Here is a 16,635-nt window from a genome sequence, read left to right as displayed (position 1 = left end):
CAAACAACCCCCCCATCGTTACTGTTACTGTTACTGCAAGTATATTATGAACATTTGGCTTGTCACTGCTCGTTGGGAAACAACCTAGGATCACTTCCTAGTTACTGCATTTTCATGTTTATTTGATTCGGGTACGGCCTCAATCAAATTTGGCGCCGTTGCCGGGGAGCAGTGTCCAAAGGTTCATAATAGCTAGCTATTGTTGTGTGTTTAATCCTTTCGTGTTTTATGTTTAATTGTTAGTATTGTGTTAGTATGTGTGTTAGTGTTGAGTAGTTCACTGGTATTGGTAACAGACAAATCCAGAATCCATATATCTAGGCTAATTACACTTGTCAGGTTTTAGCGATTTTAATATATAGATTTTAGTCCTTATTTTCATTGTCGGTCTTCCTTAGAAGTAGTTATTCCTTATTTTTTACTGTTGGGTTTTAGGAGTAAGTATTTAGATTTAGTAGATTTAGATCTTATTTATTTGAATTTCTTAGAAGTAGTTATCTTTATCGCAATTTAAATATTTTATCATATCTTATCTTTAAATTTTTTATCTTTTCTTATCTATTATCTTTATCTTCTATTTTGATCTTTCAATCTTTTATCTTCGAATTTTATCTTTAAATATCTTATCTTATCTTTTATCTTCGAATTTTATCTTTGAATATCTTATCTTTTCTTTTATCTTCTAATTTTATCTTTAAATATCTTATCTTTTCTTTACCTTATCTTCTATCTTCTATTTTAAATTCTTATCTCTTGCTTTTAAATTGGGTTTGCATTAATCTAAATACAAACAAAGTCCCTGTTTCAGTCTTGGGTGTTTTGCTGTGAAGATTGTGCAGCCAAGCAGGAAAGATTGGAGTACTAGGCTTGATGACGCTCTCTGGGCACATCGGACTGCCTACAAAGCACCCATAGGAATGTCTCCTTATCGGGTTGTCTTTGGAAAGGCATGTCATCTTCCAGTGGAAATTGAGCACAAAGCATACTGGGCAGTGAAGACTTGCAACTTCTCTATGGATCAAGCTGGCGAGGAAAGGAAGTTGCAACTGAGTGAGTTAGATGAAATCCGCCTAGACGCCTACGAGAATGCCAAGTTCTACAAAGAAAAGACCAAGAAGTTCCATGATAGCATGATAGTTAAAAAAGACTTTGTGGTTGGGCAAAAAGTGTTATTGTATAATTCTAGGCTTGGACTCATGAGTGGTAAGTTGAGGTCTAAGTGGATTGGTCCTTTTGTTGTTACTAATGTTTTTCCTTATGGTACAGTTGAGATCAAAAGCGACTCCACAAACAAGAGCTTCAAGGTCAACGGACATCGACTTAAGCCATTCCTCACGAACCCTTCTTTAGTGGACGTAGTGGTGGAAGAGACTTCCTTACTCCACCCTACTCTTCCTCCACCATGACTTAGGGAGTTTTTCTTTTCCTATCTCCTTCTTTGCTTTTATTACACTTGTCCGATTCTCTTTGATGATTTAATTGTTTTTAATCTTTTAATTGTGCTACATTGAGGACAATGTGTTGTTTAAGTATGGGGGGGGGGGGGGGGGGAGTGTTCTTTGGTTTTGCTAGTTTTGTTGGTTTTGTTAATTTGTTAGTTGTGTTAATTTGTTAATGTTGTTAGTTTCGTCGGATTTTCAGTTTAATATTTTGGGTCAATTTTGTGTGCACGTACGACTTTGCATGTTTTTCTTTGAATTATAGGATATGTTCAAGAAATGGGTAATTGTTTTGAAAATAAAAGTTCTTGACATTTTGTGACTTGAAATCCTTTATTCTTCTCTACATGTCATGATAGTTTTGAAAGCTCAATTTGAAAGTGATGATTTTACCTTTGTGAGAATTTGAGCCATCCATCATTATAATCATTTGGTGTGTTTTGCCCCATTGATTGCTTGCACAATAGCCTTGGCTTGATTCTTGTTGATGTGTCCTAATTCACATGCATATTTGGAAATGATTAAGGCAATTTTGTTCTTATAAGCTTCTAGCCAAATGGACTTACCTTGAATTAATTCCTTTGATATCCCTTTTGAGCCTTGTTTCCCTTTCCTTGTTTTGAAGCTCACTACAAGCCTTAAGTGAAAAACCATGATATTACCATATCCTTAAGGAATTTTGGAGCTTTGGAATTGTTTTGGGAATAAGTGTGGGGGGTTTTTGTTTCATTGGACAACTTGTTTTGTTGGCTATGCTTCATGATGTATTTTGGGCCATACTTGATGTACATTGTATATTGGTTAAATGTTGGACATGCTGAATGAAATGTTGTTTCTCAAAGGCCAAAGAGTAAAAAAAAAAAAAAAAAAAAATTCAAAAAAAAAAATTCAAAAAAAAAAAAAAGAAAAGAAAAAGAAAAAGAAAAGCAATAAAGTTGAGTGAATAAGATCTTAAATGGCACAAGAATGATGAAACTCTTGGTTCTACTCTTCATGTTTAATTTTTATCTTTACTTCTTTATATTTTCTTATTTTTTTTTAATATGCACTTATTCCCCTTTGCTCCTCTATTCCTTTGGGATTTAGCCACTTATTCCATATTTCTCCATACCTTGTCCTTGGCCCCATTACAACCTTAAAAGACCTTTTGATCCTCATGTGCTTGTGTTTATGGGTTGATTGTCAATTTTAGAATCTTGCCAAGTTTATGTGGTGTTTGCTTTCATGGGTGCTTTGAGGGTAAATAGTAGCCTAGACACTTGAGAGATAGAGTGTATATCTTGTGAGGCTTTATCACTTTTCATTCTTGAGCTGATTAACTATTTTGCCATGATTGGGTTGCTTGGATGATTTTCATGAATGTCTTGACTTTTTGGATCTCCTTATGTTAGATGTTACCTATTCCTTTTATTCCTTGATGTTCATTGAGAAATATGTGAATGTTTTTGTTTGTCTCCCTCTGATATCCTTGGATTTTGTTCTTTGTTTCATTTTGCCCAGGAGTGCAAAAGGCTAAGTATGGGGGGTTTTGATGTGCCATCATTTTCTTCTATTTTCTAAACCCTTTTTGCACCATTTTAATTATTGATTGGTCTTAATTGTCAATTAATTAGGCAGTTTTATTATTTGGGCCCATTCAGCTAATTTGATGTTTTTAATCTAATTTCAGGAATTAATGAAGCATTGGGCTTGAATCTAGCATTGGGCTTGAATCTAGAATTGGGCTTGGACTTGAAGAGGGCAGACTAATTTATTCTATAAAATTAGATCTTATCTTATCTAGATATTATTTAGATTTGATCTCATCTAGATATTATTTCATCTAGATCTTATCTTATCTTATCTTATCTAGATTTGATTTGATTTTACTTATGGGCTTGGATTTAAAACATATTTGTAAGCTTTGGGGCTGAAAAAAACTATATAACAGCACCAAGGTTCTAGTTTAGGCCCCCCCCTCTCTCCCTCGCGGGAGACTCTCTCTCTCTCCTCTCTCTCTTCTATTTTTCGTTTTTAGTTTTAGTCTCTCTTCTCTTTCTCTTTTATTTTCGTTTTTTTTTCAATTCCAGTTCAGACTTTTAGTTTTATCAATAAAATTTCATTCTCTATTTGATTAATGGAATGCTAAGTCCGCAGCGTTGTTTTCCCTTGAGGATCAAGCACAATTCTCTTTGAGGTTCTATTATTACTGTTAAATTCTGTTTAGTTTTTCCTCTTCACTAATTACTTTGAATTTGTTGCTTTTAATTCATGCATGCTTAGTGCTTGATTAATTGTCTCTGCGCTTAATTTACGTTCATGCTTAATGATCGTTTATGAGTAATTGGTGTATGTGATGCTTAATCACATAATGAATGCCTTATGTTGAATTTCGCTTAGTAATTTAATTTAGGGTTGGATTAAGTGGTTAAACTGATAAAGGATAAACTCTCGTAACCTAGGATAAGAGACTTGCTTGTGAATCAAGGGGAAGCAACGTGTTTTAATTCTGATATTTTCTAATTCACATATATTCGCTGTTTAATTTACAAAAGCAAACAACCCCCCCCCCCCATCGTTACTGTTACTGTTACTGCAAGTATATTATGAACATTTGGCTTGTCACTGCTCGTTGGGAAACGACCTAGGATCACTTCCTAGTTACTGCATTTTCATGTTTATTTGATTCGGGTACGGCCTCGATCAGCTACTTCAGCAAATGGGTTGAAGCTGCTTCATACGCCAGTGTGACAAGGAGTGTGGTGGTCAGGTTCATCAAGAAAGAGATAATTTGTCGGTATGGGTTGCCCAAGAAGATTATCACTGACAATGCCACCAATCTGAACAACAAAATGATGAAGGAAATGTGTGAGGATTTCAAGATCCAACACCATAATTCCACACCTTGCAGGCCCAAGATGAATGGGGCAGTTGAGGCTGCTAATAAGAACATCAAGAAGATAGTTCAAAAAATGACCATGTCATACAAGGATTGGCACGAGATGCTCCCTTTCGTGCTACATGGTTATCGAACCTCGGTGGCACGTCAATTGGGGCAACTCCATTCTCTTTGGTGTATGGGATGGAGGTTGTGCTTCCGTTTGAAGTGGAGGTTCTCTCTTTGAGAATTCTAGCCAAGTCAGGGTTGGAAGAGTCGGAATGGGCCCAAGCACGCTTTGATCAGTTGAATCTTATAGAAGGTAAGAGATTGGCCGCCATAAGCCATGGACAATTATATCAAAGTTGGGTGAAGAACGCTTTCGACAAGAAGGTACGCCTATGCAAGTTCAATGAAGGAGATCTCGTCTTGAAGAAAGTATCCCAAGCTCAGAATGACCATAGGGGAAAATGGGCTCCGAATTACGAAGGACCTTTTGTCGTAAAGAAAGCATTTTTGAGAGGAGCATTGGTGCTTGCCAGCATGGATGATGAAGAATTGCCTTCGCCCGTGAATTCCGATATCGTCAAACAATATTATGCTTAGTACTTGGGGCAGCTAAAGGGTTCAATACAGGGTTGTTCTCCAAAGACTCATTGGGATCTCCCAAAGTCCTCCAAACCTTTGTAAACCATGATCGCAACATTAATAAACATTGGATTGATGATTTGTGTTTTAATTTCCTGTGTTGTATTTTTACTTCTTGAGAACCTACACTTTCAATTTTGCCCACTGAATCTGGAGCCATTTGGCTCCATCAAAGGGGAGCCGTAAGCATTTAAGTAAAATTGAACATAATAGCATTTGTTTAATTATTGCACTTAAACTTCCTAATCATAAGCATGCATGCATGTGCATCTTGTCATCCTGCGGATCGGAGGATAAATGGAAATTCATTTTGAGTAGTGATCAATATTACACCAAAATCAAGACAAGAGTAAGTGAAAGGATCAATATTTTGTGATGTTATTTCACATTTACTGCATTTTGATGTTATTTCACATTTACTGCATGATGCCATTTTCTTTACTCAAAAGCTTAGGGGCAGGTACGAGCAGATGCTAGGCCCGTGATCAACAGATCATCATCCTGTGTCCAGCTCAAGATGTTAAAGAAGCACTTCTAGGAGGCAGCCTAGTATCTCTAATTTTGTTCTTTAAAATTCATGCTTTCATTTGCCTGTTTTCTTGAATTTTATTTGAATGTGCCTAGTTTATTTGTGACCATAGGAGTTAACGAAACGATAAACATGGCTAGGAATAGTTTAAATTGTTGCAAAGGGGTTTCCCAAAAAAAAAAAAGCACTTTAGCTCGCCTGGGCGAGCATGTCTAGTGCAGAAACATTAAAAGGGGGAGGGGTGAAGCCTTCTTCACCCCATTTTCTTCCCCAAACAACTCCAAGAATGCCAAAGCTACGGGATTCACGAGTTTTGCAGCCCTAAGTCACCATTTTTGCACTCTTGCTCACTCCCTACAAGTAAGTGCACTTTCCCTTGATTATTTGGCTCTCCATTGATGTGTTTTAGTGCTTTAGTTGCTCATTTTTTGCAAAATTCGTGAAGCAATTCATATGTGAATCCATGATTGTTTGCTTGAATTGGGGGGTCGTAGGGGATGGCTGTAGGCCTATTCTATATTTTGAAATGCATGGGCATGTTGCATTGCCCCCGTGCCTCATTTTTTCATGTCCAAACATGCGCCCACCAAGTGTTCGGTGAAATGCCTCAATGGAATTTGCGCATGATTTTGTGAAACTTAGCTTGTGGAATGAATTATGCACATATGGCTGCCATTGTGAGTGTGTGGGCAGTTTTGTAGAAGCTAGACTAAAGTGCCAAAAGCATGACTTATGCCTAGGAATCTAAGTTTTTGGTTTTGAATGTAAAAGATGCATGAATATTAGAACATGTTTGTGAGGTTTTTTACTAGAATTTGAATTTTCTGCCTCATGAGGAGTACCTTGCACCTAGGTAGCATGAAAAATACCTTTCAATAGTATGTATATATGTTGAATATATAGCATGAAAATGCCTTGCAAAGTGTGTGAATATATAGCAAAAAAATGCCTTTCAAAATGTGTATATGTTGGATAGGTAGCGTAAAAATGCCTTTCAAAATATGTATATTTGTGAGTAGGTAGCATAAGGAGCCTTTCAAATGAAATGTGCATATATGTGGGATGTAGCATGAAAATGCTTGTCAAAAACATACGTGGATATGTGTCATAAAATGCCTTTCACCAAAAAAATTATGTGTGTGTGTGTGTAAATGCATGTATATAGGTATGTGTCATAAAATAGCACATGCCCCAATGTGATTGTTTAGTAAAGTGCATGTTGACACTCGCATCATATAAGTTTTGTTTGGCTCTTGTTTGTAATGATTGGTATTTCCTTGTAAACTAACTTCACAAATGTGTCCTCATAGGAAATGATGCTGAAAAAGCTTCCAGCCAAGAGGTCCAGGAAAGACGCTGCTGGAGAGGGTTCTAGTGCAGCCCCATAGGCAGATGTGGACTTCGATAGACACAGGTTCTGGAGCAAGGAAGACTAGCGGTGATTTGAGGCCATTAAAGGCTGGTCGTTCCTCAAGGAGAGGTGAGTCCAGCTGAGGGACGGGGAGTATGTTGAGTTTCAAGAAGAAATTGCCCGGAGGTAATAGGCTCAGCTTGTATCACCCATGGTTAAGTTTGATCCTGAGATAGTCATGGAGTTCTATGCCAATGCCTGGCCTATAGAAGAGGGAGTCAGAGACAAGCACTCCTGGGTGAGGGGCCAGTGGATCCTTTTTGATGAGGATGCCATTAACCAGTTTCTGGGGCATCCACTGGTCTTGGAGGAGGGCTAGCTCTACGAGTTTAGCCAGAGGAGGAGTCAGGCCTCTGGCTTTGACGAGGAGGCTATCAGCCAGTTGCTGTGCATTTCGGGGCAGGACTTTGCCCGGAATGTAGCAGGGAGACAGGTGTGGATCATGCGCACCAGCATGACCACCCTCACGCTGATCTGGATAATGTTGCTGCTTAGCAACATTCTCCCTAGCAACCATAATTCAGACCTCCCCCTATTGGATCAAGTGACCTCAGAATAATTAAGAAGGGGGGTTGAATTAATTATTCCTAAACCTTTACTAATTAAAAATTTACTCTTCTAAGGCTTTTACTATGTTGTTAAGTGAATAAAGAGTAGAAGAGAAACTTAACCAAAAGTAAAAGCGGAAATTAAAAGAATAAGAAAGAAGGAGACAAACACACAAGAGTTTTTATACTGGTTCAGCAACAACCCGTGCGTACATCCAGTCCCCAAGCGACCTGTGGTCCTTGAGATTTCTTTTCCAACCTTGTAAAAATCCTTTTAAAAGCAAAGATCCACAAGGGATGTACCCTCCCTTGTTCTCTTTGAACAACCTAGTGGATGTACCCTCCACTAGAACTGATCCACAAGAGATGTACCCTCTCTTGTTCTCAGTCAAACCCAAGTAGATGTACCCTCTACTTGTACCACAAAGGATGTACCCTCCAATGTGTTAAGACAAAGATCTCAGGCGGTTAAACCTTTGAAACTTTGTGAATGGGGATACAAAAGAATTCTCAGGCGGTTAGTCCTTTGAAATCTTTTGTATATGGGAAAGGGAAGAATCAAAAGAATTCTCAGACTGTGTCGTTTTGAATTCTTTGACAAGGGAGAAGGGAGGCACAAAAGAATTCAGGCGGTTAGTCCTTTGTTCTTTTGGAAAAGGGAGAAGAGAGACACAAAAAGAATTCAGGCGATTAGTCCTTGGCGAATTCTTTTTGGCAAAGGGAGAAGAGAATGAAAAGGATGAATAGCACAAGTTTTCAAGGTTTGGAAAACCAGAAAACTTTGGAAAGCTTTTTGGCACAAGGAAGAAGAAGAAGTTCAAAGAGACTCAAAAATCAATGTGGAAAAATTGCTTGTGTAAAGAATGAATTGGAAAATATAGATGTATAGATTGATGTATAGATAGATGTTAAATGCAAAACAAAGCCTTGCTTTTATAGACTCTTCATGTCTGGTCAAGAGAACCATTAGAAGAGTTATGACCTTTAGAAAAACTTAAAACCAATTTGAAAAAGTCAAAAACCATTTGAAGAGTTACATCTTTTGATTTTGTTCAGAAACTATTACTGGTAATCGATTACCAAATCAGTGTAATTGATTACACAAAGCTTTTTTGTGAAAGGATGTGACTCTTCACATTTGAATTTGAATTTCAACGTTCAAACACACTAGTAATCGATTACCAAAACATTGTAATTGATTACAGGTTTTTGAAATCAATTTGAATGTTGTAAATTTAGTTAAAAGCATTTTGAAAACCATTTTGCTATTAGTAATCGATTACAATAATCTGGTAATCAATTACCAGAGAGTAAAAACTCTTTGGTAAAAGGTTTTGAGAAAAATTCACGTGCTACTCAGTTTTTGAAAAAACTTTTTAATACTTATCTTGATTAAGTCTTTTCTTGATTCTTCAATCTTGATCTTGATTCTTGGAAGCTTGAATCTTGAAACTTGATTCTTGATTTTTGAAATCAAATTTCCTCTTGAATCTTGAAGTGTTCTTGATTCAATCTTGAACTCATTCTTTGATTCTTGAGATCATCATCTTTGTTATCATGAAGTGTTCTTGACCTTTGAGCTTTTTTTCATCACCTTTGTTATCATCAAAACTCTTTGAATCAATCTTGATTCATCATGAAGCTTGCTTCTACACCCCCTGCCAAAGTGTCAGTTGGTCTATGCCATCATGACTCGGGTGAGTGTCCATGTCGCCCAGCTAATTTCAGATGCTATCTATCAATTTGCAAGGATTACACCTTCGAGACACCCAGTGGACCCGGAGAAGTCCAGCAAGGCCCTGGGATTTCCTGCTCTGATCATGGGCCTCTGCCAATTCTATCAATAACTGAAAGCAATAACATCAAAGTTTAGTTTTATCAAAATGAGATAACAAAATAACAATTGAAAGCAATAACATCAAAGTTCAGTTTTATCACAATGAGATAACAAAATAACAACTGAAAGCAATAACATCAAATAAAGATGAAATCACTATTTTTGGTGACCCCGGCTGTGCGACTTTGCCTCCTTATGCGAAGAAATCCAGCACGTCAGCCATATCGTCATCCTTCTGAGCTCCTCCGTCATCCCCAGGGGCCTCTGCGGGTCATGCCTGTGTCTCAAAATTGGGCTCCTAACTCTGGTTGTGCATATTGTACCGGTAGAATGTCTCATTTAGCTGGACCTGCCCCCTATAATTAGCCGCTTGCTGGCTAGTCTCATGCTGCATGTATGTGTGCATCTGGAGTTCTATCCTCAGCAAGTGGGCAGAGATAGACTCCAGAGATGGTGTCTCCTGTAGGGGCGGCGGCGGTGTATCTGTAGTTGGCTGCTACTGGTCCTCCTCTGGCTACTGCGGTGCCTGACCCTGCACCTTCCTAGGCATGCAGTACTTCTCAATGAAGGATCTACTGATGGGAGGCCGGATAAGCTTGGTGGGGTTGACCGGCACTCCATAGAATTGGCACAGGCCTGTGATCAAAGCAGGAAAACCTAGGGCCCTATTGGACTTCTCCGGGTCCACGGGGTGTCTAGGAGGCGCTATCCCTGCAAACTGATACATAGCATCTGAGATCAGCTGGGCAATATGTACACTCACCTGAGTCAGGAGGGCGTAGACCAGCTAACACTTCAGCAGGGGGAGTTCTAAGTTATGGTCGCTAGGGAGAATGTTGCTAAGCATCAATGTCATCCAAATTTGTGTGAAGGTAGTCATGCTGGTGCGCATGATCTGCACCCATTTCCCTACTACGCTCTGGGAAAAATCCTGCCCCGAAATGCATAGCAACTGGTTAATAGCCTCATCGTCGAAGCCAGAGGCCTGACTCCTCCTCTGGCTAAACTCATAGTGCTGGCCTTCCTCCAAGACCAATGGATGCCCCAGAAACTGGTTAATGGCATCCTCATCGAAGGGATTCACTGGCCTCTCACCCAGGAGTGTTTGTCTTTAACTCCCTCCTTTGTAGGCCATGCATTGGCATAAAACTCTATGACTATCTCTGGGTCATACTTAGCCATGGGTGACACCAGTTGAGTCCATTGCCTCTGGGCAATTTCTTCTTGAAACTCAACATACTCCCCATCCCTCAGCTGGACTCGCCTCTCCTTGAGGAACGACCAGCTTTTAATGGCCTCAAATCATCGCTGGTGTTCCTCACCCCAGAACCTGTGTCTATCAAAGTCCACATCTTCTTGTGGGGCCGCACTGGAACCCTCTCTAGCAGTGTCTTTCCTGGAACTCTTGACTGGAGGCTTTTTTGGCACCATTTCCTGCGAGGACACATTTGTGAAGTTAGTTTGCAAGGAAATACCAATCATTACAAATAAGAGCCAAACAACACTTAAATGATGCGAGTGTCAACTTGCACTTTAGAAAACAATCGCATTGGGGCATGTGCCATTTTATGATACATACCTATATACATGCATTTACACACATATTTTTTTTTGGTGAAAAACTTTATGATACATGTCCACATGTATATATACATTCTTTTGAAAAGCACTTTCATGCTACCTACTCACATCTTTTTGTTATCCATCCAACATATATACATATTTTTTTAAGGGCATTTCCATGCTACCTATCTAACATATATACACATTTTTGAAAGGCATCTTTTATGCTACCTAACCAACATACATACCACTATTGAAAGCCATCCTATATGCTATCTAACCAACATGGGACCACCTTGCCACTCTTGTAGGGAAAAGGAGCAGGCTTCTTAACCGGGATAGGATGGAAGCCTCGGGGCTTGTGCGTGGCAACATCCCTAGTGAAGTGAATGACCAAGGGCTTGGGTTTGCTCAGGCTCTTGTCAACTGAATGCATGCGCACGTCTTGCTCTCCCCTCCTTGCACCACAAACTTTGAACATGCCCTTGTCCATTATTCCTTGTAACAGCTCATCTGCCGTTGGGCATGTTTCCACATCATGCATTGCCCCCGGGTGTATCAAACAAGAATCTCCCTTGTGCCCGTTGTTGTGGACTTGAAGAGGGCAAATAAAGCAGCGCTTATCTTAGTTAATTTCTAATTAGGAAATTTCGCAATTTTATTTTATGTTGTTCAGTGTTTATTTCGTTTTGGGCTAGAGTATTGTAATAGGGCCCAGTGACTTTGAGTGAATCTTTTTAAATAGTTGCCTTGGGATTCGTGCAGGGCATTCTATTCTGTTATGCTATTCATTATTCAGAGCTTTGTTTTAGGGTTTTTCGTTTTTCTGTTTTGCTGCTTCTGAGTTGGTAATGCAATTTTACGTTTTCTGCTTCTAATTACAATTTCGTTCTTGCTTCTTCTTTTACTCTCATTTTACATTTCTGTTCGTTTACGTTTCTGTTCATTTACGTTTCCGTTCATTTACGTTTCTGCTTCATGTTTCAATTGCGTTTTCTATTTGAATCCATGGAAGGCTAGATTTTCTGGTGTTGTTTCCTTTTGAGGACGAAGCCCAACTCTCTTTGAGGTTTCGCTTGTAATGTGGTTTCCTGGCAGTTTTCCCTTCACCAGTTATCCCAATTTCGTGAATATTAATCAGTGCACGCTTCGTGTTCGATTAATTGCCTCTGAGCCTAACTTGCGTTCATGCTTAATGGACGAAGGGTTAACTGGTGTATGTGGTGCCTAATCACGTATTGAAAACCCTAAGTTGATTTTCGCTTAGTAAATTGAAATAGGGTTGGATTAAGTGGTTGACTGTTAGGGACGAATTCTCCATAACCCAGGATAAGAGAGTGGCTTCTGAATCAGAGGAAACAACCCGTTTTTAATATTAGTAGTTTCGTATTCCATTTTATTTGTTCTGCTCTTTAATTACCAAACAACCAAACCCCCCCCCCCCCCCCCATCGTTACTATTACTGCAAGCATATTATGAACATTTGGCTTGTCACTGCTCGTTGGGAAACGACCTAGGATCACTTCCTAGTTACTGCATTTTCATGTTTATTTGATTCGGGTACGGCCTCGATCAAATTTGGCGCCGTTGCCGGGGAGCAGTGTCCAAAGGTTCATAATAGCTAGCTAGTGTTGTGTGTTTAATCCTTTCGTGTTTTAATTGTTAGTATTGTGTTAGTATGTGTGTTAGTGTTGATTAGTGTCCTGGTATTTTGTTTAATGTGTGTTCTGTTTCAGTTTTACCATTAAGCGTTCCCCCTGTTTCAGTCTTGGGTGTTTTGCTGTGAAGATTGTGCTTGAAAACAGAGTAGTAGTAGAAATTAGCTTGCGGAAAAACAGAGTAGTAGTAGAAATCAGCTAGAGACGGATTTTAGCGACCACCCATGCTGAATTATTTGGGATTTTTTGTTTTAGTAGCTAGGGTTGTTATTTTTGGCTGAATTTTTTTTGTGGTAACTTCTTTTAATCCATATTTTGTGGGAAAAATAGCTAGAGCCTTTAGTTTGGTCAGATTTGAAAGTTCCAAAAAACTAGCAAATTTTGTGTTTGTCAAAACTTCAAACGGCCATAACTTTTGCTCCGGTTATCAGAATCGCAATTATTATATATGCATTTGGGGTAGAAAAAAATTTCCTACGCCGTGGCAGCCTGCCGTAGGCTGGCTGAGGTCTCCATCGTCCAAAAAAAGCGATTCTGTCAAAAGTTTTTTATTTTTCAAGTTTTATTCACTTATTTTTCTTAACCTACCAATTTTAGCTTTCATAGTTAGACTTTGAATTTTCGTCTGAAATTTTTTGTGCTATCTTCTCATCATTTTATAAGGTTGCTCACAAAGTTTCAAGTGATTTGGATATCATTTGAGGGTAGCTGTAGTTCAAACCTACACCTTTATTTACATGACAAGGCAACTAGTTGTGTGCATGCTGAATGTAGTGTATGACTAGAGGCAATCCATCTGACTTACAACCCTTTGATCCTGAGATAGATAGGACATTTCATAGATTAGTTAGGCATCATTTTATACCTTTTGATCATTCTGAGCATTCCATAACTGGTGAATCTGTGCATTCTGTTATTGGTGATTTTGAACATCCTGATCTTGAGCATTATAATTTTGAGAATTCTGATTCTAAGCATTCTGATTTTGCACATTCTGAGAACATGGCACAACCTCCACCTCGTGAGAGGACTCTAAGGGAAATGGCTGCACCTGATTTCACCTATGAAAGCTTGTGCATCCAATACCCTGATGAGGATGTCCCATATGTTCTTAAAACTGGACTGATTCATTTGCTTCCAAAGTTTCATGGCCTTGCAGGTGAAGACCCGCACAAACATTTGAAAGAATTTCACGTTGTCTGCTCCACCATGAAACCCCCAGATGTCCAAGAGGATCACATATTTCTAAAGGCTTTTCCTCACTCATTAGAGGGAGTGGCAAAGGACTGGCTGTATTACCTTGCTCCAAGGTCCATCACGAGCTGGGATGACCTTAAGAGAGTATTCTTAGAAAAAATTTTCCCTGCTTCCAGGACCACAGCCATCAGGAAGGATATCTCAGGTATTAGACAACTCAGTGGAGAGAGCCTGTATGAGTACTGGGAGAGATTTAAGAAACTATGTGCCAGTTGCCCCCACCATCAGATTTCAGAACAATTTCTTCTCCAATACTTTTATGAAGGACTCAGTAATATGGAGAGAAGTATGATAGATGCTGCCAGTGGTGGAGCCCTTGGAGACATGACTCCTGCTGAAGCCAGAAATTTAATTGAGAAGATGGCCTCCAACTCCCAGCAGTTTAGTGCCAGAAATGATGCCATAGTCATTAGAGGAGTGCATGAGGTAGCTACAAACCCATCTGCATCATCTGAAACTAAGAAGCTTGAAGGCAAACTGGATGCGTTGGTCAACTTGGTAACCCAGCTAGCCTTGAATCAGAAATCTGTACTTGTCGCAAGGGTTTGTGGTTTGTGCTCTTCTGCTGACCACCATACAGACCTTTGCCCTTCCATGCAGCAACCTGGAGCAATTGAGCAGCCTGAAGCTTATGCAGCAAATATATACAATAGACCTCCTCAACCTCAGCAGCAAAATCAACCACAGCAGAGCAATTATGACCTTTCCAGTAACAGATACAACCCTGGATGGAGGAATCACCCTAACCTCAGATGGTCCAGCCCTCAGCAACAACAACAGCAGCCTGCTCCTTCCTTCCAAAATGCTGCTGGCCCAAGCAGACCATACATTCCTCCACCAATCCAACAACAACAACAACCCCAGAAACAGCCAACAGTTGAGGCCCCTCCACAACCTTCCCTCGAAGAACTTGTGAGGCAAATGACTATGCAGAACATGCAGTTTCAGCAAGAGACCAGAGCCTCCATTCAGAGCTTAACCAATCAGATGGGACAATTAGCTACCCAATTGAATCAACAACAGTCCCAGAATTCTGACAAGCTGCCTTCTCAAGCTGTCCAAAATCCCAAAAATGTCAGTGTCATTTCATTGAGGTCGGGAAAGCAGTGTCAAGGACCTCAACCCGTAGCACCTTCCTCATCTGCAAATGAACCTGCCAAACTTCACTCTATTCCAGAAAAAGGTGATGACAAAAATTTACCTAACAATTTCTGTGCAGGTGAATCTTCTTCCATAGGTAATTCTGATTTGCAGAAGCAGCACATTCCCCCTCTTCCATTCCCTCCAAGAGCAGTTTCCAACAAAAAAATGGAAGAGGCAGAGAAAGAGATCTTGGAAACGTTTAGAAAAGTAGAGGTAAACATACCTCTGTTGGATGCAATAAAGCAAATTCCAAGATATGCCAAATTCTTGAAGGAGCTGTGCACTAATAAGCGGAAGCTTAAAGGAAGTGAACGAATTAGCATGGGCAGAAATGTCTCCGCATTGATTGGTAAATCTGTTCCTCAAATTCCTGAAAAATGCAAAGATCCAGGTACATTCAGCATACCTTGTATCATAGGGAATAGTAAGTTTGACAATGCCATGCTAGATTTAGGAGCTTCTGTTAGTGTTATGCCTCTGTCTATTTTTAATTCTCTATCTCTAGGCCCCTTGCAGTCAACTGATGTGGTAATTCATTTAGCTAATAGAAGTGTTGCCTACCCTGTTGGTTTCATAGAAGATGTCTTAGTTAGAGTTGGTGAACTGATTTTCCCTGTTGATTTTTATATTTTGAATATGGAAGATGGATTTTCTCAAGGATCAGTTCCCATCATTCTAGGCAGACCCTTTATGAAAACTGCTAGAACTAAGATAGATGTTTATGCAGGCACACTGTCTATGGAATTTGGTGACATAACTGTTCATTTTAATATTCTGGATGCTATGAAATACCCATCTGAAGATCTTTCTGTATTTCGTGCTGAAATAATTGACCATGTTGTTGATGAATACATGACTGATCTTTATTCTAATCTGCATGCCTCTCACTCTTCATGCATTGAGTCTGAAATTGTACTTGATCATATGTCTGAATTTGATGCTGAGAGTGAATCTGAGAGTGATATTGATTGCATGCATGGTGGTGGTGTTTTACCTCTTGAGATTGATTTTATAGAGTCAGATAGGACTAACCATGTTTCAGGAAGTACACATACCTCTGACTTTCTTTATGAGGTAAAGGCTGAGAAACCATCTCCTTCTACCAATGTCCAGCCGACCACACCAGAATTGAAGCCTCTGCTATCAAATTTAAAATATGCTTACTTGGATGATAGCAAGAGTTTTCCAGTGATTATATCTGCTTCCCTTGCTGATGAACAAGAGGAGAAGTTGTTGTCAGTTCTCAAGAAGCATAAGAAGGCTATAGGCTGGACCCTAGCGGACATTCGTGGTATTAGCCCATCCACATGTATGCATCGAATAAATTTAGAGGATGGAGCTAAACCAGTAAGACAACCACAGAGAAGACTCAACCCAGTGATTCTTGATGTAGTAAAGAAGGAGATAACCAAGCTTTTGCAAGCTGGAATCATTTATCCTATCTCCGATAGCCAATGGGTGAGTCCCGTCCAGGTAGTCCCGAAGAAGACTGGCCTCACAGTGATCAGAAATGAGAAGGAGGAGCTGATTCCTACTCGGGTGCAGAACAGTTGGAGAGTCTGCATTGACTATAGGAGGCTGAACCAGGTTACCAAAAAGGACCATTTTCCCCTGCCATTCATTGACCAGATGCTTGAACGCCTGGCAGGTAAATCCCACTACTGTTTCCTTGATGGTTTTTCTGGTTATATGCAAATTACTATTGCTCCTGAGGATCAGGAAAAGACCACATTCACCTGCCCCTT

At 39.6% G+C, this 16,635-nt stretch overlaps 1 protein-coding gene and 1 non-coding gene across 2 annotated transcripts; one reads left to right on the top strand and one right to left on the bottom strand.

Moving 5' to 3' along the window:
- Positions 1–13,606: 13,606 nt before the first annotated feature.
- Positions 13,607–15,733, top strand: LOC112998168 (uncharacterized; the record flags this gene model as incomplete). Its single annotated transcript, XM_026124218.1, has 2 exons — positions 13,607–14,497; positions 14,717–15,733. Coding segments are annotated over 2 exons (1,908 nt in total), but the record flags the coding sequence as incomplete, so codon positions are not given.
- LOC112998298 (small nucleolar RNA R71) lies at positions 13,871–13,977 on the bottom strand. Its single transcript, XR_003263334.1, has one exon. It is a non-coding gene; the product is annotated as a small nucleolar RNA R71 (small nucleolar RNA).
- Positions 15,734–16,635: the final 902 nt, after the last annotated feature.

Source organism: Glycine max, chromosome 10 (assembly GCF_000004515.6).
Source record: "Glycine max cultivar Williams 82 chromosome 10, Glycine_max_v4.0, whole genome shotgun sequence".
Taxonomy (NCBI): Eukaryota; Viridiplantae; Streptophyta; class Magnoliopsida; order Fabales; family Fabaceae; genus Glycine; species Glycine max.
This window is presented reverse-complemented; position numbering and strand designations above follow the sequence as displayed.